Source organism: Trematomus bernacchii, unplaced genomic scaffold, assembly GCF_902827165.1.
Source record: "Trematomus bernacchii unplaced genomic scaffold, fTreBer1.1, whole genome shotgun sequence".
Taxonomy (NCBI): domain Eukaryota; kingdom Metazoa; phylum Chordata; class Actinopteri; order Perciformes; family Nototheniidae; genus Trematomus; species Trematomus bernacchii.
In genome coordinates this window covers 7,713,634-7,739,717 of record NW_022987588.1, presented here as the reverse complement: position 1 = coordinate 7,739,717, position 26,084 = coordinate 7,713,634, and the positions used below count along the sequence as shown (strand labels likewise).

At 39.6% G+C, this 26,084-nt stretch overlaps 2 protein-coding genes across 6 annotated transcripts in view; both read right to left on the bottom strand.

Moving 5' to 3' along the window:
- Positions 1-455: 455 nt before the first annotated feature.
- LOC117481323 (C-type lectin domain family 6 member A-like) overlaps positions 456-26,084 on the bottom strand; it is a 35,443-nt gene continuing 9,814 nt past the window's right edge. Inside the window, exons 4-9 of one of the 5 annotated variants that reach the window (XM_034128969.1) lie at positions 20,838-20,953; positions 20,223-20,396; positions 20,060-20,149; positions 2,991-3,170; positions 1,118-1,260; positions 456-1,024 (exon numbers count right to left, since the gene is read on the bottom strand). In XM_034128969.1, the coding sequence (XP_033984860.1) occupies positions 812-1,024; positions 1,118-1,260; positions 2,991-3,170; positions 20,060-20,149; positions 20,223-20,292 (696 nt within the window). In that variant the 5' untranslated portion in view covers positions 20,293-20,396; positions 20,838-20,953 and the 3' untranslated portion in view covers positions 456-811. Of the gene's footprint in view, positions 1,043-1,117; positions 1,261-2,990; positions 3,171-3,388; positions 3,479-3,550; positions 3,672-20,059; positions 20,150-20,222; positions 20,397-20,837; positions 20,954-26,084 lie in introns of those variants that run through there. The other 4 variants (XM_034128968.1, XM_034128971.1, XM_034128972.1 and 1 more) reach the window with 4 other exon arrangements.
- On the bottom strand, positions 5,715-11,256 carry LOC117481322. The gene is made up of 6 exons (XM_034128967.1): positions 10,912-11,256; positions 9,738-10,689; positions 9,344-9,410; positions 7,721-7,823; positions 6,756-6,888; positions 5,715-6,416 (listed from the first exon to the last, which is right to left on the bottom strand). The coding sequence occupies exons 1-6, from the start codon at positions 11,249-11,251 to the stop codon at positions 6,209-6,211; spliced, it is 1,803 nt and encodes a 600-aa protein (XP_033984858.1). The 5' UTR covers positions 11,252-11,256; the 3' UTR covers positions 5,715-6,208.

Genomic DNA, 26,084 nt, shown 5'->3' with positions numbered 1-26,084 from the left:
TTTCACAAAACACAACAGCATTTCACAAAACACAACAGCATTTCACAAAACACAACAGCATTTCAGAAAACACCACAGCATTTCACATTGGACGGAAAGGGTATTCCTTTAGGGAGAACATTTCTTGTTTGTGATTGGACAGAGCCAGCCAGAGAAGCACTGCTGTGATTGGTTGTTTTTGCTGCCAGTCAAGAAATGACGCTTCGTGATTGATCAGCACCTGACAGCGCAACATGTCCCAACACATCAACCGTTAGCTGTTAGCACACACTCAGAGCTCACAGCTCCTTATATCTGTTCAGAAACTGGACAAAAGTTAAACAAGTACAAACCACAGACTGTCTATGTCATGGCGAATACAGTCGCTGCTTTATTTATGTCTGTATGATGCTGTTGTGAGTGTGGACGGAGCAGCTACAGGTTAGTTTAGCCTGATGGATCCGATTCCATTCAGAAAACACGCATTTTAAAAGCTTTTCGCCTGCCGTCTTGTCTGCAGACTTGTCAAAGCATTAATTCATGGTACATATCTCTGGCATTAGCATAAAAATAAACTTGAAGTATCAAAAGTAAAATAACTCATTGTGCATAAAAGCCAGTAACGATAACACACAGCTGTGAAGTAGATAAGTAATAAATAGGCAAAATGATAGATAAAACCACCATATAACAAATATAAAATCAAAGTTTTGTTAATTTTAATTATTTAATATGTACATTGGCACTGTTATGACCGGCCCGTTGGCCACAACAGGAAAACAAAGAGAGGTGTTCAAAGGTTCCAAAAACCACGGCACTTTATTGATCATCATCAAAGAGCAAACACCAAGAACAGGAGAAGACGGACGAGGGGAAAGGACCAGAGCGAGAGTCCTTCTGCAGCCGGCTTGGAGAGAGTCAGGACCGCCACGTGACTCCGGGCAGCTGGGCTTAATAGCACCTCGGCTCCGGCCAGGTGTCCACGATCGCGCTGATTGGCCTCTTCAGCTCCAGGTAAGACCTGTAATACACCTGCACACAGGCTCTGGGGCCGTCACAGCACCTATTAAACAACCTTTATATTTTGATTCTGATTCAGATAAGTAAAACAATAAATTGATAAAGCATTACACATTACCTGTTCTTCATTACTGTCTACGATCACCAGATCTGCTCCTCTGGCTCTGCAGTTTTGTCTGCTTTGTTCCCAAGAAGCTTTCTCCGTAGAGAGGAGATAACAGACACAACCGACCATCCTCCATCCTGCAGGACAAGTTTTCTCTGCAAAAAAAGACAAGACATGCCTTATTACCTTCTTTTGAGTTGTAAGATTTAGTTGACTCCTTGCTGAAATATTCAACTCTTGAGAGCATTCTTGTCCCTTGTGTGCTTTAAAAAAATACATATTCAATAAGCATTGTTGATGATAACCAAGATCTATTCTGATAGATCGGTATCATTGCATGGGACAAAGGGTAAAACTTCTCTCACTCTGCATCATTTTAAGAGTCTGTTATGATTCCTTACACGGTACTATAAGTCCATTTGCTTATTAAATCAAATAAAAGAATTCTGCAATAAAGGCGGTAATTTTGACCGACATGACATCAGAAGATGAAGATGAAGAAATGTATCTTCTAAATCACCATATAAATAATAATAATAATGATAATACACTTTATTTATATAGCACCTTTCAAAACGTAGTTACAAAGTGCTATAACATAAAAATACATGGTGAGCAAGATAATTAAACAACAGCATGTAAACATAAAAACAGTAAACAGTAAAACACATAGAAAATAAATATAATAAGCTTAAAAATAAAATCACACAAGTCATTACAAACTTGAAGAAGAGCCGTTTCAGTACTATGATTTTTCTAAAGCCAGATTAGAATTTTTCTAAAATATTGTTGTCATTGATAAAAGCTAACAATTATTCTGCTACAGTTTTTTCTAAAACTTTATCTAAAAATGGGAGCTTGGAAATATGTCTAAAAATGTTGGGCTTTTTAAGAAATGGCTGAACCAGCGCAGTTTCAGGGACAGAACCTGTAAAAAGAGAGCAGTTAAAAATGTGCAGAATACAAGGTGTCAACATTTTTAAAACATCCTTATAAAGAGATATTTAGTTATTCACAATCTTATAATTATGTGAAGTGATGGGACTGAAGCTTTTTAGCTTTTAAAACGATGTTACAACGATTTTTTAAAGGGCTGTACACATAAAAAATGTATGTGAAAAAAAAAGCACTGAGATTAAAATAAGTTTGGTGTTCTACACTTTTATGCAGAAGGGTTTGGCAATATATTGATATTGTCAAACAAGAATAGATAAGTTGTTAGACTTTGGATTTCCTCATATAGTAAGTTGGCATGTTGTCTTTTCACATTTTTATGATTCTAGTATGAAGACATCATTGTAGAGCTGTGCCCGTGATACCCACCAGGAAAGGACATTTGTTCATGTGTTCATTATGGGTAGGCCAGTGCCTCAGAACGCACTTAAGCCCGGCTGCCTGTCCACTCTCCGACTCTCTCCTGGATCCCCTTCCCCTCGCCCAGCCTGGCTCATTTTAAGTTAATATATTGTTCATCGAACTCCACTGCAGTGACTTTTTTATTTACTTTAATAAATGTGAGTTTGTTCTAGCTGAATTCCCTCTCCTTTGTTGTGGCCTACGAGCCGGTCATAACATGACTTTAAAAAAATGCCTGGGCAGCTTAGAGGTCTAAGCATTGGTTTTAAGTTTAAGGGCCCAGGGTTCGACACCAAAAAAACACCACTTTTGTCTTCGACCTTTTTAAATTTACATTATATCTTTGTTCAATCACATTATAACATTTCCAATGCCATTCTCTGGTACGCTCATGTTATTTTATCAAAGCAGCAATTGCCAACCTTAGAATATCGATGCAATATTGAGGTATTTGCTCAAAAATATCATGACAATTGATATAATCCATATAGCCCAGCCCTGTGCAAAACCGTCACAGAAAAGCACTCACTCTGTTTGGACAAACTCTGAAGCCTGTCCACCTCTCTGGTCTTTTCAGTGAGGTTGGCCTTCAGTGTGTCTCTCTCTTCAGTCACTGAGTAGAGCAGCTGATCTCTGGCCTGGAGACGCTCAGTCAGGTTTGCTTTGACAGCGGAGAGATCTGCAGCTGCACCACCTACTGAGTTATGGTCTGGAATGAAAATAGATGTTTCTTAAATTACCTGATGCAATCATACTAACACAAACCAAAGTCAATGTTATCTAATTTCGCCCAAGGAGAAAAATAGAAAACCAATAGATGTTTTGATCAAATGTGCATCTTTCAGAGCAGAATATTGCTCCTTAAAATCACACGTTCAAAATGACTTATGAAACGAATATAATATATATATTAAAAATAAGACTCACGGTGGACAGCGAGGCCGATGAGTCCAGCCAGCAGGAAAACAACCAGCAGCCCCAGACCGAGAACAGACGCTGGGGGAAATCTCCTGGGACCTGAACACAGAGAAAACCAGGGAGATTAATAAATCCAAAATCCACAGCTCACTCTGTCTAACTGACCCTTACCTTCTTGTATTGTTGATGATCTTGAGCTTAGGGGTTTGACATCGTCAAGGTTGACATAGATTTCCTCCATCGCTCATGGGAATGTCAAGCATTGAAGTATGTAACTGAGGAAAGTGTGTTGGTTGGTTTCAATTTCTAAAAATGTTGTCTTTTTGAGGAAGTCACAACTCTCAAGTGTTAAGAGTAGTTTCATTGCTGTGTCAGATAATTATCTATCTAAAAAAAACAATACAAATATAAGGAAATGCTATATTTTTCTAACGCTGAGTCAAGACAAACTCAAATAAGCTTTATTGATATGACCATAATTAAATTAAAACATGATTAAATTAAAACACACCCGTAAAGCTCTCTTTGACAAGTTTAAAAGAGTATTAGCTGACATTGTTGTGAAAGCAGGGATCTTAAATGAATGCTGATAAACACAAGAAAACAAATGAAGACAACTGGGGAACCTTTTGAAAGATTTTATTTTTGTTCATGATTACATAAACACATATAGTGGTGAGTACCTTTTTATATCCTGCTTCTTTACACATATTCTCTCCAGTACAGCGTTAGCTCTGAGTGTTAGCGATGCTTGCTAATGTAAACACTGACCATATTACTTCCAAAATAGTTGGGCATTGTTTCTGATAGCGACGTTTCTGATAGTGCCGTGGGTGTAAAGCCAGCCCTGATTTTAGTAATGTCGTCATGACCGCAGCACATCTGGATCAGCTCCGTGTACCCCCGTTTTTAGAGATTTGGGTACGGAGGAAAAGAGAGAGGGTTGTATTCGGACACTTTGTGAGTCTCCTTACACACCAGGGACACATATGTGTGTATAAAAGACATCAAAGGTGCATTTTGCATGATCGGGGACCTTTAAGAAAAAATGGGAAGTGGTAAAGCTGCTTTTTATCTGATAACAGCAAGTTGTTGAGTGCAAGAGCTTTATCTTGTCCGAGAACATGTAATACACCCACCATATTTTTATAATAAGTGTTATCTTGTATAAAAAAGTTGCCATTTCCTGATTTAGCTACACATTTACTCGAGTACTGTAATGTACTTCAAATAAAAGGGAGTTTTACTTTACTTTTTTGAATGAAACATGAGCAAATCCTGCAGTAAAAGTCTTGTTTATTTTGGTATATATTGAAATGAAAACTTGCGGGATGTTTATGGTGCTTCATATTGCATTGACTGAGGTCACACTGATATTTATTTCAAAGTCAAAGTTATTTGCATCGTTTAACCTTAAAACGTGTTTCACATTCAGAATTTTAAAGGTTTTAAGTCTTTGGCTTTGTCTCTCGTGAGTCGGTTGATTTTGTTAATATTATAGTTCCAAATAAAAGAGGAAAACAATCCAAAGACAGGTTGTTTTAATCCACTTCTTATTGAATTTACAGAATACTATACTCTACCCTGATTTATACTGCTACCATGATATAAAACTGCATATACTGTGAAAGAAAATCCTATATCCTACACTAAAATAATCAAAGGTGCTTAAAAGGCAGTTATAAATGAAACACAAGACAAAAAAAGATTCACATGTACAAGGTTACTCAGAGAAGCAACACACACCTTCAGCAGGTCAGTCCAAGATGTTCCCAAGAAACTGACCCTTTTTGGGCACAGAGGCACTGCTTCCTTATTTTATAATAACATGTGACTGTGTGTTCAACTGTGGGAAGACAGCTGTGACTACATTTACCAGTAAAATATTTAGAGGAAGTAGTAGCTGCGGAATTAGTTTTGGTTTTGACTAATTTTTGATGGGATGATTACAAACATGCAAATAGACTGCTACTCATCGTGACCTTCCCTTTTATCACTGGTCACAATGATGCTATCTCTGTCTGAAGGCATTGTTGTGGACTTGCATGCATGTGAACAAGATGATAAGTATCAGGCCATGAAATGTAATCTAGCCTTTAAATCCTCTTTCCCCGAATAAGGGCGTGTCCACATAACGCTCCAAGGGTTGTTTTGTTGTTCCTATGACAGCATCTTGACACTGTATCACCATTGTTGTATTACAGACTAGCCTCACCCCTTGGTTTTTATTATCGATTTGTGCTATGTATTTGTTTGACATTGTGTCTATGAGAACAAACAGGAGGATGCTTGTTCTCACATTTTGTGTGATTGAGCCTCACAGCTTCAGTGTGACAGCCTTAAAGTGAGGAGGATGATATGTATACGGTACGATAAAAGCCACACACTCACTGGCAGATCTGCTCCAACAAACAGGCTCTTTGGTCTTTGTTATGATGGTTACTGTCTGAAAGTGAGACAGTCATTTCCTTCAGTGACGTCAACAGCGTTTTTCTGGAAAGTTTAAATATTTTCAACTTGACCAAAACGGTGGAACGGTCAGAAGAAAGACGAGGGGTGCAACTCTTTCTCTGAAGACCACGGTGTAAAACAGTATAAGCTCTCGCCTTATTGGAATACATTTGAAAAAAGATGCTGACGTGCAGAAAAGGCGATATGTAGACCCAAAGCAGTTTAAGTTTAATAAATCAGGTCTGCAGTAAGCCAATTGTATCTACCTAAGAACATGTAAACACACTGACTGAATAAAAGGGCTACAAATACATCTAATAGATTATGTAATCCCCATAAAAAGCAAAAGGGGTATGAACCTCCCTCTCACTATCCTGCTCAGTGGACCAGAACCTGGGGGACGGTCTTCTGCAGGTTCAGCCCCCTGAGAGCGGAGAAGGGAGGGAGGCCTTCGAAGCCAAGCAGCTGGCGGGTGGAGGACTCCCAGCTGAATCCAAACTCCAGCCGGCTGTAGACACACGGGTACTGCCGGTCCGCCCAGCAGACCCAGTCCACCGCCCTCTTCACCTCCTCCCAACGCTCAGGCCTGGAAGAAGAAGAAGAAAGTCGATATGAAAACAGGTTGCCACGCTGGAGATAGTGACAGCTAGTCTCAAAAAATCACCCAGAGAAGAACATTGCAATACATATTGGATCTTTTGCAAACGAGAACAACATATTTGAGTGTTTTAAAAGTCAATGGGCATCTCAAGGTTATGAATTGAGAGATAAATGCTTTGTTGTGTTGTGAAGTGTTTCTCTTCCTGTTTCATTTCCTCTTTTCACACCTTTGTACTTTGGTTGCAGTGTAAGCCTTCAAGCTTGGAATCAGTTTAGGTGTTTTTATTTAGGATCTTCATGTTGTTCGATTAAGTTTTGGACAGACCTGGGCAGAGGGGAGTCGTCCAGGCAGAACAGGGTGCGGAGCAGTTTGCCCTCCTCTATCTTCTCCTCTCTCATCAGCTGCAGAACCAGCAGAGTCGCCACCAGCTTCAGGATGTCTGCATGGGCCTTCACACCTACACAACACACACAGTACAGTACATGCTTTTAACATCCGTGGGAAACAAACTCATCATGCTGGCTGAGATATCTGTAAAACTTAAAACGAAAAGCAGTGCAACTATGAGAGTCCTCAATGAAAACTGAAAGACAGGCACATTTTTTGTGGACAGAGATGTCACAGACGCATTTTTGTAAGTGTATTTTTCCACTTGGAGCCCCCACTCTTACATCTCCATTGTGAAGCAGATGTTAATCTCAAACCCTGGACAAATAAAATCCAAACTATCATGAAATATACTTGTGGCGAAAAGTTGGGTTTTGATATAAGTCTCTAAAAAGCAGAGACGTGGCATGATAACTGTTTGCAATTTGACCCTAGACTGTATATTTTCACACACTAAAATGTATAAAATGTGGCAGTTTTGAGGTTATTCTTCTCTTCTTCTCTTGAGTATTAACACTGGTAATGGCTCTAGCAACTTACTTACTTTGAATACTGATTTTACATTCAATATTCAACTTTTCACCAAAAACCTTTTAATATACGTTTGACTTGAATCAAAGAAAGAGACTTAGTCATTAACAGGTCATTTTTAAACTCATCTTAATGATTTAAAAACTAAAAACTCATAAATACAAATATGACATTCTCGTCTGATTGGTTAATATTATATTGCTTGGAAGGTTATATTAAACTTTAAAGAACATGTTGGCACTATTCGGCGAATGATACTTCTATCTCCACGTGTAAACCCAATCTTTTGGCCACAGAAAGATGTGGAAATGATCTGAAATGACAAATATATTTCCACTCTAAAGGCTGCATCAGTTTCTGAGAGTCCTCACCCAGAGACTGGATGCCTTTGTTTTTCAGGAACACGTTGGCGAAGAGGTCCACATCCAAATTAATCAGCTCACCCAGCTCTGCGGTGAACTGCCAGTAACCCTCCTGCAACACAAAGAAACAAATAAAATGTTCATTGCCTTCATAAAGTGGTAATTAATTACGCCCCCATGGTTAAAGTGCCAGCTAAAAAAAATACACATTAACATAAGCATTACTGCAGCAGTAAATACATCCAAAAAACACCATTTAATAGTAAAACACTCACTGAAGATATATGTTATTACAACCTTTTACTTTACGTGTCAACCTACCTGGTGATAAACCCGTTTCTGATTCTTCCTCCTCTCCCTCCCACCAGATTAATTAATGCAATTAACTGATAATGTTTACATACTTTTACTTCAGTAAGCTTTTGAATGCATGATTAGGAGTGGAGTATTTCCAGTTAGGTATTAGTACTTTTAAAAGCATCTAAAGTATTTTTCCAAAATGCTTGTACGATAATACTGAACATCGCCAAGTTGCATAAGACTGCTTTTGAAACCCAAATTTGCCCCGCTGTCAGTAAACATATCTCTAACTGCTGGATCGCTATAGTTACAGTGTTTTAAAGGAGAGGTGTCATGGCCATTTCCACTGATCATAATTCCATTGTTGAGGTCTACTAAAATAGATTTATACTGTGCATTTTTCCAAACTCACATTGGTTTCTCATACAGCATCTCTGTAAACTACTTGTATTCACTGAATTTCACTCTCTGCCTTTAACGGCTCGTTGTAGCTCCCAAAGCTCCAGCCCCCACCCTCCCTGTGAGCACAGTGTGCTCTGATTGGTCGGGACGTTGTGAATCGCGCTGAGCTCCGTGGAGGTGTTGTTTCCTTGTTAGCGATACATAGCGAAACACAGCCAAACTCATCCTGAGCACACACAAAGTCACAGCCGAAGTAAAAACAATAAGTGTGGCTTGATATTGAGTAAGAAAAAGGTTGATAAACGCTGTGAGAATGGGTCTGCAGAGAGAATTTCGCCGCCATCCCAACTGTCTGTTATCAGCCTGCAGCCAGGGAGGAGAAATCAGCTGAGTTGCCTGCTCCCTGCACACAGATGTGTGTGTGAGGAAGTCCGTGGATTGGTCAATATGGAACAATAAGCGGGGGCTTAACTTAACGGCTCCGTGGACGTAACGTAACGGCTCCACGGATTGGTCCATTTCGTTCCGGGTACGGCATGATGTCAAGCCGTACCCGGAAGAATCAAATGGACAATGACGTATCTCCAACGAGGCGTTTTGGGGAGGTATTTTCTGTGCTAGAGTTTTACTCGCTCCAGGGTGTACTTTGAGGGTTTTGACTCTGCATACCGTTTACATGCATAAAAACCTTCATAACACACAAGGGGACGGGTAATAACCGGAAAAGCATGACACCTCTCCTTTAACAAGAAGTGCAAAGCAGCCTTCTGACAGCTAATCATCCCAAATGGGTTTCACAAAGAAATTATCAAAAGATCAGAATTGATAAACCATTCAAAGGGCTGTCATTTTATCCTGTCAGCAGGAAAATAAAAGGTCCATGTCTGCACTCGAGAACAGCCGCATACGTTCATTTTGAATATTTCTTACCGAATGCTGCATTTGGAAGATCTCTGTCCATCTGAGCTTCAGCGCTTCAGGGTCTGCTGACTTCCTCCTGAAACGACATGATCACAACAGGACACTCTTAGAGAACACTGGAAGTTGTGTACTAAAAAACACACACATGAATCAAAGAATGTAAACATAAATACTCACATATACTGACTTTCTTTTTTTTCCACATGCATACATGTACATAATCAGAGGATTTACAACAATACTTTTCAGTTAACATGCAGATGAATTCATCTATGTTCATTTTGTCAACCAAAGCCTTTAAAAATAAGTAGAGCATTTTTTGTCAACGACTGTTATTCAAAAGTTATCACAGTTTTCTTAGTAGGAGCTTATCTATTCAAACAAAAAACGTTTAGGGACTCACTCGAATGGTTGATCAGCTGATTGACGCATCCTGGAAGACTTAAAAAGACCTTTACTCCGGACCCGTCCTCCCCAAGAACTTCCACATAAGGGCTCATCTTCTTCAAGCATTGCTGATGATCTATCTCTGGATTTGTGCCTCCGTCGCTCTACATCGACATCTGATGCTTCATCAAGTGAAACAGGAGGGGCATCTTTCATTGGCTGATCTTGTTCTTCAAGCGCACAACCCCCGAGACCAAAGCCTTCCATTTCTTGTTCATCAGAAAATAAGAGCTGAGCTGTGGAGAATAAAGATGCTGCACTACTAGAAAACCTTTCAGCTAGCGGAGGAGCTGGACCAAGAGTAGGAGGAGGGGGAGCTGGAGGGTCTCGAGAGGTGGACTGGCGTTGAAGTGAATGTGCAGAATCGGACAGTGCATTTCCGAATGAAAATGCTTTCCCTGTGACAGGAGGCTCAGTCGCACGGTTGTTCATCATCATCATCATCACATCTGAATCAGTTGCAGCTCGCGTTGTACCGTACATGGCGCTTTGGCGTTGGGGAACTTCTGCTGCTATTTGTTCTCGAGGATGAAATGAGAGAGGAGGGGGAGGCATACGGAGAGTGATCCTTTGAAGACCACTAATCTGAGAGAGAGGCGCACGGAGAGGAGATTTTTGGGCGAGTTCCTTCATGTGGACCTGTCCTCCCCAAGAACTTCCATATAAGGGACCATCTTCTTCAGGCTTTGCTAATGGTCTACCTCTGGATTTGTGCATACGTCGCTCTACATGGACATCTGATGCTTCATCAAGTGGAGCAGGAGGGGCATCTTTCATTGGCTGATCTTGTCTAACGGGTTCTTCTTCAAGCGCACAACCCCTGAGACCAAAGCCTGACATTTCTTGTTCATCAGAAAATAAGTTTGCTCTTTGTCTGGAGAATAAAGATTCTGCACTACTGGAAAACCATCCTGACTGACCTTTCACAGGAGATCCAGTCGCACATTCAGTTGTTTCAGTTGTTGAGGTGGAAACACTCAAGCTGCATTCCTGGGGTGCAAACCTCCCTGCATCCCAGAGACCAGAGGAGGTTCCTGTTTGATTGGAACGTGATAGCGCTCTGTTCCCGAAAGCGCGTCCTACCAGTGACCCACTGCGCTGATCCGACATGGCATTAGAGCCAAGTAAAATTTCAGCTAGCGGAGGAGCTGGACCAAGAGTAGGAGGAGGGGGAGCTGGAGGGTCTCGAGAGGTGGACTGGCGTTGAAGTGAATGAGCAGAATAGGACAGTGAATTTCTCTGTGTTAAGAATGAAAATGCTTTCCCTGTGACAGGAGGTTCAGGCCCATCATCGCTCATCTTCATCAACACATCTGAGTGAGTTGCAGCTTGCGGTGCACCGAACATGATGCCGTGGTGTCGGGGAACTTCTGCTCCCATTAGTCCATGACGATGAAATGAGCCGCTTTGAAGACCACTGATCTGAGGGAGAGGCGCACGGAAAGGAGATTTATGGCCGAGTTCCTTCATGTGGAAAGGAGGAGGTGGTGGAGGAAGAAATGAGCATAATGAATCAAAATGCATTTCTTCATCCACTAGAGGCGTTTCAAAAGAATCTTGTGTTACTTCAATGCCACACAGGGATGCTGGTGCCCATGTGTTCACGTCCCCTCTTCTTCTTTTTTTCAGTTTTAAGGGAGAGGCCCCATGCTAAAAAACACAGAAACAACAAAAAAGTCAAAACCTTTTTCTTACAAATTATAACTGGACACATTGAATTGTTTTCAAACTAAAATGAATGGAGCAGTATTGCATTGTCCTGCCTCTCTAATAACATGTGAGTGACGCCACACGAGGACACTCATTAAGGATTTGTTAACCTGCCAATTGGTATGTTTTTGTTTAGTTTTAACAGTCAATGCATTACAAATAACAGCTCTATCTGAAAGCGATGCATTTATTGTCGCTTTGAAATAGCAAATGTGAAGCAGCAATTTGTTGCTGAACATTTTACGGGAATAAGTCCCCTATCATACAAAGCACAAAGGGAGACAAATGCAACTCATTGAAGTGTTATTTATTAAAGAGGACATATTATCCTCATTTTCAGGTTCATATTTGTATTTTGTGCCTCTCCTGTCACATGTTTACATGCTTAAATGTACAAACAATTGCTTTATTTTTCTCAGGAGGGAAGTTTGGGATTTTAGGGCATCTTTAAATTACAAAAAGAAAACTCTTTTGTTTCCTCATTATTATAATGCAATGTGACATTACCTTCATTTCGATTATTGGACCACTTTGAAACACAGACCCAACCAGAGTCTCAGACTCATCCTCAGACTCATCCTCAGAGGTCCCTTGGAACCCTAACACCTTATCATCACCACACTCCTACAACGGAGAGACGAAGGCAGAAAGGATATTGTCAATTAGTAAATCATAACAAGTAAAGATACTTTTTTCTTGTCCCCTGATTACACAATGTGACTTTACCCTTAAGCATTCGGACATCATTTCAGAATAATCCTCAGAGTCCTCCTCTTCAGTGTCCTGAGGAGAAATCCAGCCCATGTAGGGGAGGAAGTCCACATCTTCCTCGGCGAGTAGCTTTGGGATGTCTGTAAAGCTTTCCTCTGGTTGTTCTAAGTCCTAAAACAAGGTAGAGGGGATGGTTGGGTGCTACAAAACCTTCAAATCTGGGGTGGAAAGGTGGACAAATATAAATAAATAATGTTTTTCATTTAACAAACCCTTTCCTCGATGGCCACAAAGCTGGTGAACTGAGACAGGATGGAGAACTCTTTGCTTAACTCGATGATGAAGCGCTTCAGCTCCGCTTTCTTTCCCTGAAACAAAAAAGGTCCAGTTTAACACCTGGAGCTGGGACTAGACGTCTAAAGCGATGCAGGTTTCTTTTGAACACACACACACACACACACACACACACGCACGCACACACGCACGCACACACACACACACACACACACACACACACACAGTACTTTTGACAGATGTGTTCTTGCATAAATACAATATTATGGGCTCAGAACAGTCTCATAATACACACATGCACACAGAAGGATTCACACTTGTATTTCATGATCCGCAAAAGGATTCACACTTGTATTTCCGGATCCACACTTGTGTTTTTCAATGCACACACAAATGGGTTCCGTTTCATATACATGTAAATAAAATCCAAATACAGAAAAAAGTTTTACATATGTATTTTTGATCCTCACATATTTGTTTTCCTTTTAAAACCGCTGCACCTACAAACACAAACCGCTTTCTGTGCATGGATCGCTGTGCATTCGTGTGTGGGTTTTTTGAGACTCCCCTGACGGTCACCCGATTCGTACTTGTAATTTTTTCTATCTATAGCCAATCAGATGTCTCCTTCGTTCTAAGCCAATCACATGAGCGCGTCCCCACGAGGGTATGATTTATTGCGTTCATGACACTTCATATACGCATTTTGCGCTGTCCGGAGCAGGGTTTCCGCGGACAGAATTTATTTTACCGGACAAATTTGAAACTTACCGGTCATGTTTCAATAAGAAGAAGAAGAAGAAGAAGAAGAAGAAGAATTGTGTAGCAGAGTTACCGTTAGCAGGTAATTACCGGACTATGACCGGATATGGCTAATAACACGGGAGTAAGGATCATCTCTTTTCCTCTCTCCCTCCCTCTCTCCTGACAGCCCGTCAGTTTCTCATGCAGCTCGCTAAAACTTCACTCGCATTTATGTCCATATCGATCAGATCCAGCTCTCCTGATCGGCCTTTATAGAGAGCACCGATCAAACTATTAAGAGTGAATATCGGCCGATAATGACCGGCGGGGCTCCCCCCCGTTGACAGTTCACTGTCTACCACTGGCTTCATAGTGCACTGATCGATTAGGCTAAGCTAACCTGTAGCTGCTCCCTCCACACTCACAACAACTTCATACAGACATAAATAAAGCAGCTGTATTCGCCATACAGGAAACACACACATTTAAAACGGTTTTGCCTGCCGTTTTTATGTACACAAGCATTCATTAATGGTTCGGAAAGTGGCACTGTACCTTAATAATATAAAGGCTTGTATTTGCGTGCATTTCCTGCTCGGAAAGTGGCAATGTACTGAGAGTGGAAGTGTCCTGAGATTAGCGCTTGCAGGCAGGCTCCATGGACCTGTCAGCTCCGGACAGCGCAAAATGCGTACATGAAGCGCTACGTCATGAACGCAAGAAATCTACCCTCGTGGGGGCGCGCTCATGTGATTGGCTTAGAATTGAGGAGACATCTGATTGGCTATAGATAGAAACAATTACAAGTACGAATCGGGTGACCGTCAGGGGAGTCTCAAAAAACCCACACACGAATGCACAGCGATCCATGCACAGAAAGCGGGTTGTGTTTGCAGGTGCAGCGGTTTTAAAAGGAAAACAAATATGTGAGGATCAAAAATACATATGTAAAACTTTTTTCTGTATTTGGATTTTATTTACATGTATATGAAACTGAACACATTTGTGTGTGCATTGAAAAACACAAGTGTGGATCCGGAAATACAAGTGTGAATCCTTTTGCGGATCATGAAATACAAGTGTGAATTCTTCTGTGTGCATGTGTGTATTATGAGACTGTTCTGAGCCCATACAATATCTCCACCTTGATGTTTCAGTTGTATAAGCACTTTTTTAATTGGGTTGTTTAGGCCATTAACTATTAGTGAAATTATATTAATGTTCATAGTTTAAATTCTGGTGTTTTCTGTGTTGTAACAACTCTCCTTTACACATAGTTCTCCAATCACTTCTCAAAAATTCACCTTTTAGAGCTTCTAAACCTGTGTACATAATTTCTATCACCTTTCTTGTATTTTCCAACAGTGTATCCATACTCAACCCTGCACGGGTAAACTCAAAATAATAATAACACATGTGACAAGAGGAAAAAGAGAAAAAAGAGTGCAACTTTCATTTGTGTTACCAAGCACCTAAGGTAGTTTAGTTTAGTTTATTTATTTATAGTGTCGTGGACAGTCCTCATCGATGAACTGTCACAAAAACAGTAAATGGAGCAGCTTTAGCCGACATGGCTAATTTCCAGCTGTTGTCCCCGGACAGCTGGTAATAGACACCCTTAAAATCACAATATATCAACAGCATTAGTTATAAAAAAATATAAAATAAAATAAAAAGGTTGAAAGACAAGTAGATACAGGCGAAAGGATAAGAGAGGATAAAAGAGAACAATAAACAACACGCGTTACTACATACTGTACATATAGCACATCACAATCACATAACAGAAATGAGGGGCAGCATCCATGATCACAACATGTAACACAACATGTAACACTCACGCCATACTCAACACAGACTAGTGTGTGCAGGTGTAGTTCTCAGTGAACCATGATTTTAAGTGAGCTGTGAAGGTGGTATGTGTATGTATGTCTTTGATTTGAGTGGGTAGAGAGTTCCAGTTTTGTATTGCTCTGACCGAGAATGATGACTGACCAAAAGTACTCTTCCTGAATGGGACTGATAGGTCGCCACGTGTGGAGCTTCTAGTGGTCAGTCTGGTGTTGTTACATTGAGTAACCAATGAGTTAAGAGGTGGAGGGGCTGTATTGTGCAGGATTTTGTACACCAGAACGATGTTCCTATACTTTATTAAATCTTCCCAACTCAGGATATTATGCTTGTTGAGGATGGAACAGTGATGGGAGCGGTTAGGTTTCTGGTCCAGTACTTTGAGGGTTTGTTTGTACAGGGTTGCTAGTGGCTTCAGTGTGGAGCTGTTAGTTTGCCCCCAGCTTGTGAGACAGTATGTTAGATGTGACATGATCATGGCATTCATGTATAACTTGGCAGAATTCAATGTCATTGTGTTTCTTATGTATTTAAAATTTGCTAGGCTAAACTTTACTCTTTGGGTCACTTTTTTGACTTGTGTTTTGAATGTTAAATTAGAGTCAATAATGATTCCAAGGTACTTAACCTGAGGCACAATATTAATATGTTTACCTGAGATGCTTATATTTGACACAATGTTGCTGTCCAACATTTTCCATGCATGGAACTGAGCATGGATCCTAGGGTCTGCTAAGACCCAGAGCTGCAAGGTCTTAAAAACAGCCCTATAAAATATTTTCATCTAGATAGTTTGAAATATGATGTCTGATGTCTGGGAAAATGGCAATAGCGTAAAGGATAAAACAAAACAAAACACCATCAATACGTCACACCTCTTAAGTGCTAAAGGTAGTCCTAGCAACTGTACCAGATAATTATCTATATATCTATCTCAAAGATATAAGGAAATGTTTGTTTTTTTCTCACGCAGAGAGTCAAGACGAATTCAAATAAGCTTTATTGACATGCCCACATTTAAAACATACTATTGCCAAAGCACATTGACAATACAGATTTAAGACTGAAACAAGTGAGATAATCAAGTCCATTGTGTTAAATAGAGACATATCATCCTACAAAGCCATACAGATGAATAATATTCTAAATGTATTGATCCTGTATAGATCTGTTTTACTGGTTAATAAAAAGAGAATAGCATGACACTGTTGTGAAAGCAGGGATCTTAATTTTAAATGCTGATAAACACAAATGTCTTTCCTCTGAAGTACTCTGTCTGCCGCTGATCATAATTATAAAAAGTGCACATCATTTCAAAGATAACTTTCAGGGAGGAGTTGTTCACTTTGAGAAAAAAAGGTGAAGTGGTAAAGCTGCTTTTTATCTGATAACAGCAGTTTGTTGAAGTGGAAGAGCTTTATCTTGTCAGAGAACATGTAATACACCCACAATATATTTTTACGGTTTTTATCTTTGTATGCATGCTCAAAGAAAGTTGCCATTTCCTGATCTAGCTATATCTAATTTGTCCATTTACTAAAGTACTGTAATTAACTTCAAATAAAAGGCAGTTTACTTTTTTAATGAAACATGAGCAAATCCTGCAGTTAAAGGCCCAGATTATTATTGTGATAAACATACATACATTTTTGTATTAATTGACAGCACTAGTTCTTACAGTATGTACACAGTGGCTAGTACTAGGGATGCTCCGATCGATCGGTCACCGATCGAGATCTGCCGATACTCACTCTCTACCGATCGATCGGTGCTCTCTAAACATGCCGATCACGAGGGCCGATCGCATGACGTAAAATACATGACACTTTTCTCTGTACGCGGCAAAACAAGCTCGCCAAAATGGCTTCACCGGTCTGGCATTATTTTAAGGTGTCCGAAAAAGACAGTAAAATAGCGGTATGCAACGTGTGTGTGAAGCAGAAATCCTGCAGCTCCACCCGCTGTGACGGACCGGTGAGCGGAGCGAAACACACAAGAGTTACACCTAACACACTTAGCTATTTGATCTACCTCTGGAACAAGCTAAACTAGTTATAAATATGTTTATTCTTCACTGTCGGCCTCACACATTACTGGATCAGCGAGCTGCATGAGACGATACTGACGGGCTGTCAGGAGAGGAAGAGAGGGGGAGAGAGAGGGGGAGAGAGAGAGGGAGAGAGCGCTTCCGCTCATTTCTCCCGTGGTATTATCCAAAGTGAATGTAAACTTGAATAATATACATCATTTGAATGTAATAATTAAGTTGATTGTTGTTTGTTGAAGCTCCAGTGAATGAGCCCCATTAACTGAGTTTTAAACATCACTTTAAATGGAAGATTTAAAGTGATGTTTAAATCTTCCATTTAGGCCCCGCCCACTCGATCGGATCGGCGATCGGTATCGGCCGATACTGATTCCGGCGATCGGCGATCGGCGATCGGCCCCAAAATTGGCGATCGGAGCATCCCTAGCTGGTACCTATGAATGTTAAATACCTGCAATAGATCTGTACTCACATGGCCACAAGAGGTCATTGTTAGGAAACATACTGTATAAACACACAGGCTATTTTACACATTTGAACGAGTTAGACCAATGCTGAGACTACAGTATTGTTGTATATTTCTGATTTATTCAATAATGTTTGACAGTTTTTATTCTTCTTATTTTTATCATATTCTGCTCAATAAGGCACCTTCAATATTATCACTTTCAGGAACTGTGGGCTTATCAGCAGATGTTTTTAAGAAGCTGTTTTTATGTTGAAGTTGTAAAAGGATTAATACAAATACTAATTTAATTGAGGCAAACAAAAGTTGGCAAAAACTAATTAAATTACTATTTATTTATTGCTGATATTAATCAGAAAAAAAAAATTGTGATTTATCGAGTCATGAAACGTAATTCTTATTCATGAAATGAGGCATTTTGAATAGTTTTAAATAACTCAATTTAAAATAAATTGTAAAAGCATGATTGCATGTTTAGTATCCAAACAGACACCAATGTTAAGCTTCTTTCTCACAGATCCAATGCATATCGATCTTACAGGTCTGGTCGTTCCAGCTTTGGGAGTGAACAATACTCCGTATTTCTGCACAGTCCTCTTCGTCAAAATTATCAGGCTGTGCTGGGCTCCAAAACCTAACAGGTATTACAGGAAAAGAAGATGAATTAAAAGATTGGACATCAAATACAAATAACTATAAGTAATACAGCCATGTTCTTTTCTTAACACCCAAATGAATCTTCTGGTGAAAGGGGCAGACACCCTACGTTTAAATGCATCCTGTGTGTTGTGTTAACTCCCATTACAGAAACATGTGGAACATTTAGAAAGGTCACAACATAAACCAGCATCTGTATTTAAAATCAAAGTAAAGCCTTACGTCAGATTCAGATTCAGTGGAGATCCATCCACCCATTTCCAGGTCCCCTCCTCTTCTCTGTCATTCAAACCAATCCACGTGTGTTCCTTGATCATGCGAGTGATGAATTCCTGTTCACATATTAAAAATGCAGTTTACTGGGATGGACATCAACATTCAAATAACTTTTCCCTTTTTACTAGCTCAGAAATATGTAATCAACACCATTGTTGTAACATAATCATTATAGCTGATAGACACATTTGCTAGTATATGTACAATAAAAACATTATTGATTGATAAAAGCAGGGGGTTATACAATCACAAGTGTTAAAGCAGCACACATTACCTGTTCTTCCTCACTGTCTACGATCACCAGATGTGCTCCTTCGGCTGTGCAGTTGTCTCTGCTTTGTTCCCAAGTAGCTTCCTCAGTAGAGAGGAAGAGATAACAGGAACAACCGAACATCCTCCATCCTTCAGGACACGATTTCTCTGTAAACGTTTTAAGATCTTATTGATTTACTGCTTTAACTGCTGAAATATGGAACCCTTGAGTGCATTATATGTCACTTTTGTAATAATAATGAAAACACATATTTATTAAGCATTTTTAGAGGGATGAAAAGAGATCACACATTTCATTGCAGAACAACTACTTCTCTTTTTGGGATTTAAATAACTGTTTCTATGTGATCTAGTCAGGCACCACAGCACTGAGACTGATCTTGTTAAAGTCTTCAAAGACATCCACTTAAACACAGACAGTGGCAAAATCTCTGTGTTAGTTACTAGACCGACTGGAAATTATTATTATTATTATTATTATTATTATTATTATTATAATTATAATTATAATTATTATTATTATTATTATTATTATTATTATTATTATTATTATTATTATTATTATTATTATTATTATTATTATGCAGCAAATATCTGGAACAAACTACCATTAAGTTCTTCTTCCTATTGCTTATATTAAAAGTAATTTAGACAAGGAAACTGGCCATAAGTATAGTTTACAGAGAAATATAAATATGGTGGGTGAAGAAAAATAAAACAAACTATAAATTAAATCACTCACAACTAAGTCATTACAAACTAATTCTTGATTATCATTAATGAAAAGTGTCATTGTGTAACTATTTTAGGAAAGGATCAATAGTCAGCCTTAGAATATCAATATTGAGGTATTTTGTAAAATATATTATGATAATTGATATCTTACACACACATACCGAGCCCTATGCAAACCCCCACATGAAGCACTCACTCAAACACTCCACCTCTCTGGTCTTTTCAGTGTGTCTCTCTCTTCAGTCACTGAGGACAGGTCTGCTTTGACAGCGGAGAGATCTGCAGCTGCATCACCATCTGATTTATGGTTTGGAAAGAAAATAGATGTTTCTTATTACCTGATGCAATCATACTGACACAAACCAAAGTCAATGTTTTCCTAATTTGGCCCTAGGAGAAAAGTAGAAAAACTATAGATGTTTTGGTCAAATGTGCATCTTTCAGAGCAGAATATTGCTCCTTAAAATCACACGTTCAAAATGACATTATTAAACGTATTAAAAGAAAGACTCACAGTGGACAGCGAGGCCGATGAGTCCAGCCAGCAGGAAAACACTCAGCAGCCCCAGACCGAGAACAGACGCTCTGAGAAGTCTCCTGGGACCTGAACACAGAGAAGACCAGGGAGTAATACAGTACATCCAAAATCCACAGTGCACTCTAACAGACACTCTTACCTTCTTGTATTGTTGATGATCTTGAGCTTAGGGTTTTGACATCGTCAACATCGTCATAGACTTCCTCCATTGCTCATGGGAATGCCAACTCTTTCCTAGAAGGTCAGCTCTGCAGCAAGTATCCTGAAGTATGTGACTGGGGAAAGTGTGGTTGCTGGTTTGAATTTCTAAATGCTTTATATTTTTGAGGAAGTCACAGATAATTTGAGGAAGTCACAGATCATTTTATATATAAAAAAAATTAGAATATCAGGAAATACTAATTATTTTGATATGACCATATTAAAAACATATACTATTGCCAAAGCACATTGACAATACAGATTTAAGACTGAAACAAGTGTGTTAATCATGTCCATTGTGCTAAATAGAGACATATAATCTTACAAAGCCATAAAGATTAATAATATTCAAAATATTCCTGTAAAGATCTATTTTACTGGTTAATAAAAGAGAATAGCATGTCATCATTGTGAAAGCAGCTACAAATATTTTTTGCCGTGAAAAGCTGGCTCTCTTGATGGCCCAAGGCACAAGACGAACTGGTACATATTTAAAGAATATTATTCTGTTAATGTAATGTTAGTTTCTGAAAGTTGAGACAATTTAAGTTACCTTTTGTTGAACTACTGTATAAGTCTTTCAGTCTCCCTCTCAGCTATCCACTCTCAGGTGAAAGCCGTACTGCCGACGCCAGCTGATGCGCCACAACACCACTTCAAGCCCGGTGACTGGGTAAATGGTAAATGGACTGTACTTATATAGCGCTTTAGTGGTAGCGATCAAAGACTTCAAGAGGAAACACTGGAAGCAGCAAAGGTTCCAGGGACTAGCGTGCCAAGCTACCAACACACGCATCAGTGGGTTGTGTTGTTCAGAGGGTTGTGTCGCATGTGTTTCGTTTCATATACATGTAAATTAAATCCAAATACAGAAAAAAAATTTGCATAAGTATTTTGGAACAACCCGCTTTCTGTGCATGGATCGCTGTGCATTCGTGTGTGGGTTTGGTGACCCGATTCGTACTTGTAATTTGTTCTATCTATAGCCAATCAGATGTCTCCTCCATTACATTACATTACATATTACATGTTAGACGCTTTTATCCAAAGCGACTTACATACTCAATACTGTGGACAATCCCCACAATTTGGGGTGAAGTGTCTTGCCCAGGAACACAACGACATGCTGACTGCAGTGGGGTTTGAATCTTGTGCTCCCCTGATCCGAACACCAACGCACTAGTCCACTGCGCCACAGCCTCCCCATTCTAATCACATGAGCGCGCCCCCACGAGGGTATGATTTATTGCGTTCATGACGTAGCACCTCATATACGCATTTTGCGCTGTCCAGAGCTGACAGGTCCATGGAGCCTGCCTGCAGGCGCTAATCTCAGGACTGAAGGACCGTATTATAGTCGTCTTTATTTTTATGTTATTATTATTCAAAGATAAATAAGGAAGTGTGTGTTATATGAGATGGCAGAGAGGATTCAGCTCCGATTATTAAATCAAAGAGGCTTAATGTTTTCTATTATATTATTTCACTATAGCTATGTGGACAGTGTCAAGGTCCAATGTTGACAACATTAATCAATAGCAGGTGTAACTAAAATACAAGATGTCTTTATTTATATATATTATTAATAATAATAATAATAATAATAATAATATAAAAAATTGTATTTGCGTGCATTTCCTGTTCGGAAAGTGGCGCTGTACTGAGAGTGGCGATTTTATTTTGTAATTATATAATTATATAATAGCCTACTTGTAATAGTGGTGCGTTCACGATGGACGCGATGCGAATAATCGCTCGAGTTTCACGGTGGCTGTCAGCTGTGTTTACTCGCCTCATTCATCTGAGTCAGCTTCTCGAGCCGTATCTGGCCGTGCAACACTTACATTGACACATACTATATGCCGAAGTGTTATTTTAAACATTAAAGTGGACCTATCATGCTATATTTAAATGATATATTGTAGTGCCATACCTATATAAGGTATATTCATACGTTTCTGTTTTCAAAATACCAAACAGATCATGCATTTTAGCCATGCCTCATTTCGCTCTATTTGCTGTTCTCCAGCCCTGTTTTTGCAGGTTCTGTGAGCTGCAGCTGACCACGCCCCCCTGCAGGAGAGGGGAGCCGCTCTGATCAAGTCAGAAGGGGGGGAGAAAAAAAGATCTCCGCCCTCCGTGTTTTATTCTTATATGATTATATAGAGTCATTATTCATTTGTTTTAAAGCTCAATAAATAACAAAGAAGACCTTTGACCGGCACTTTTCTAATTTTGTCCGGAAGATTTAAACTTTAACGGACATGTTGACCGGCGAAAAAAAAATCGAACTGAAACTCTGCCGCACGGTCCCCTCGTTCCTTGGAAGAGGCGGAGAGGTGGGTTTTTGTCATCTGCTGGTGGACTAACCGGAGAGAATTACAGTGCTTGCCTCGACGGGGAGGGATTGCATTGAATTACAGCAGCGGGAGCAAACGCTTGCCTCGGGGAGGGAGAAAAAAAGCCACAGCGGAGAATAAACAGAAGGGTAACCATGGCAACCATGCGCAGGAAGTCTTCTTTGCTGCTTTTGTGGCAGACTACAGCGCCACTTACAGGCCTGGCATATGTACTACAGCGTCTCCAGCGCTTTCGAGCGGCAATGGCCGGCCTTGGCCCAACCCCACATTCCCCGATAGGTGGAGAGTTGGCCCAATAGCCGTAGCGCCACCGTCCTGACGTCAGTAACGTGTTCAAATCTGGATCAGTTTTTATCAGATCCATTGCAGCCCCTTTTTTAGAGATTTGGGTATGGAGGAAAATAGAGAGGGTTGTGTTTTCTGACACTTGGTGAGTTCCCTGGAACACCGGGGACACATATTCATGTATAAAAGACATACAAAAGTGCATTTTGCATGATAGGTCCCCTTTAAGTTGACGAAACACTTGAGTCAAATGTAATTAAAGTCAAATCCACTTGTGTCAGTGATATCATAAAACTGTTATTGTACGCATTCAAACACTCAGTCGTTTTTTTTTGTTTGTTCCAGCTGTTCTGTATTCACCTTGCAGGTGAAACTATGTGGCTTGTATCCAAGGGCGGACTGGGACCGAAAATCAGCCCTGGACTCTGACCCAGCCCAGCCCAGACAAATTGGTAGAGCACAACTTGTGAACTGTCAACGGGGGGGGGGAAGAGCGGAGAGCTCGACACTCGTGAACTGTCAACAGGAGGGCGGGGGGAGCTTCGCTGCGGGGAAACTGTGGACCTCTGTCGCCTGTCAGCGCAATTTACATGATGCCATTTAAATCCAGAACACACAGATGGCCAGTCCGCCCCTGCTCCTAGATTAAGTGTTTAAGTCATGGATGTTTAAAGTTTAACTTCTTCATATTTGTCTAATATTATAGTTTACTTTTCATTCATGAAGTATGCCGCTGCGCTGTCAGTACGCTTGTCCCTGTTTGTGATTGGTCAAATGTTGCTAACCCCGCCCCTTTCACGTTCTATCCTATTAATATCTAATAATAAAATTATAAAATGCAATAACGTGCTTTAACCAGTAGGTGTCCCTTTCTATCAGCTGTGCACCGTTATGGCGTAAATACAGCCTATCTACCAATTGGATCAAATATAAAAGATAGCCGAATTAGTGTTGATACTACAAGGAGAAGTATTGTGTGAAAAGAAATGTAAGATGTTGTTTAATTGCTTATATATTTAAGATCCACGTCAAGTTTTCAGTTTTGGCGGCAGTTCCTGTTTGTCTAGAAGTCTTGTCATCAGGGCTCTATAAATAGAGTTAACTACGGCAGATATGTAATATTTAATGCAGCCGAAACGTGTATTACAATGCCGTTATGTGATGACTTTCAAAGAGAAAAGCAAGCACACATTTTTAAATGTTTTCGGATTTCACATCGCATAAACACCAAATCCCAGCGTGCATAGCGGAATATCAGTATGAGAAAAACGGCATCATCTGTCCTTTGACCCTCACATCGTACAAGGAAAAACTTCCAGAGAAAAACCCACAGTTAATATACACACATTCCTTCACATTTAAATTTAAATTTACATTAAAGTATTTTGTGAGGCCTTCTAACATGTTTTTAAATATAACTACGGTTGTAGTTGAAGAGTTTGTAAATTAACATGAACCAAAGCTGTTGCCTGTTGCAATATACAGATGTAGCAGCTTATTTCAGACTCCAGCTTACAGCTTCCTGCCTGCTACCTGCCAGCTACCTGCCTAAGACCTGCCAAAGACCAGTATCTGGGAATGTTACGCCCTCCCACTATTTTCCAAGAGGGCGTTGCCAGATTTTCAATTTCAGGATTTAACCAGGAGATGGCGCTTCATTCACAAATACAGAAAGACAACTTTTCATGGACTTTCAGTTTTGTTTAGAAGAGCATTTGAACACAATATTTTAGATCAAATAAAGTATATCTAATCTTGTAATTCAATAATATATAGTCTTTATATATTAAATAATCATAATAATAATGTAAATGTTTACATTACACTTCTTTATTTGTCATGCGGTCTACATACGCTGTAAAATGTATTATCTCTTCGATTTACACACGGCATCTATTGCACTTCTGTCCATCCTGGGAGAGGGATCCCTCCTCTGTTGCTCTCCCCGAGGTTTCTCCCATTTTTCCCTTTGAAATGTGGGTTTTTCTCTGGAAGTTTTCCCTTGTACGATGTGAGGGTCTAACGACAGAGGGTGCTCATACTCATACTGATATTCTGAACAAACTGTGCTGTTGTATTTGCTGTAAAGTGTCTTTACTGTAGGGTATTTTTATTATATGTACAGCACTTTGGCAACAGAAGATGTTTTTCTTTAAATTGAAGTTAAATGCATCAATCTGGTGCACTTTGAGGGCAAAATTAAGAGATTTATGGATACAGCTCTCAACACTCATATGAAACAGAACTGTTATAATAATGATGAGAAACTATGAAATAAGAAATGAATCAAATTAAAATGTAATTATCATATCATATATGATATAGTGTATTGTATTATTAAGTAATATCATTCATGAACCCCATTATAGCAGATGCCACATTGAATGGATGAACACATGTATGCATCAATAATTACAACAGAGTATGTCTAAATACAAGCTGTAAAAATACTGATATGTATTTAATACTAATAACATAATGATTAATTTCAGATGATAATACTTTTCAGTGTCTGTCTCATGCAGCAGCTGATCCAGTAATGAGTGACCCGGCCGACAGTAAAAATAAACATTTATAACTAGTTTAGGTTGTTTGAGAGGTAATTAAAATAGCTAAGGGTGATGATCTGACTTGAAGTGTGTGTTTTGCTCCTAATTAAATGTTTTGATAAGTGCATGCAGATCACAGTGCAAGATGTGAAGTCAACAGGTATTCACTCAGAGGGGGGTAGGTACTACATGTATTTATTTTCAAAAACCTCAGTAAACATGCAAATGCTTGCCTTTTTTACAAGATTGTCAACGGCCTTACCTCACCTCCTCTTAGACAGTTTATTAACATACGCACAACTGCAACTAGGGTAACAAGAGGCGCAGAGAGAGGAGATTGCATTATTCCACTCAGAAAAAGTTCTTTCAGTCAGTCTTCATTTTCTGTTAAAGCTGCTCAGCAATGGAACTCAATCCCATCTCCAATCAGAGACCAGTCCACATTCACTTTATTTAAATCAAAACTCAAAATATGGTTAGTGAGGAATCAGCTCTGCCAACACTGACCCAATCTTCTGCTCCTTACAACCCACTGCCTGTGTTTTAACATGTTTTAACATGTTCTTTTGTTTTGTTTTATTTGTTTTGTTTTAATGTTCTGTATTT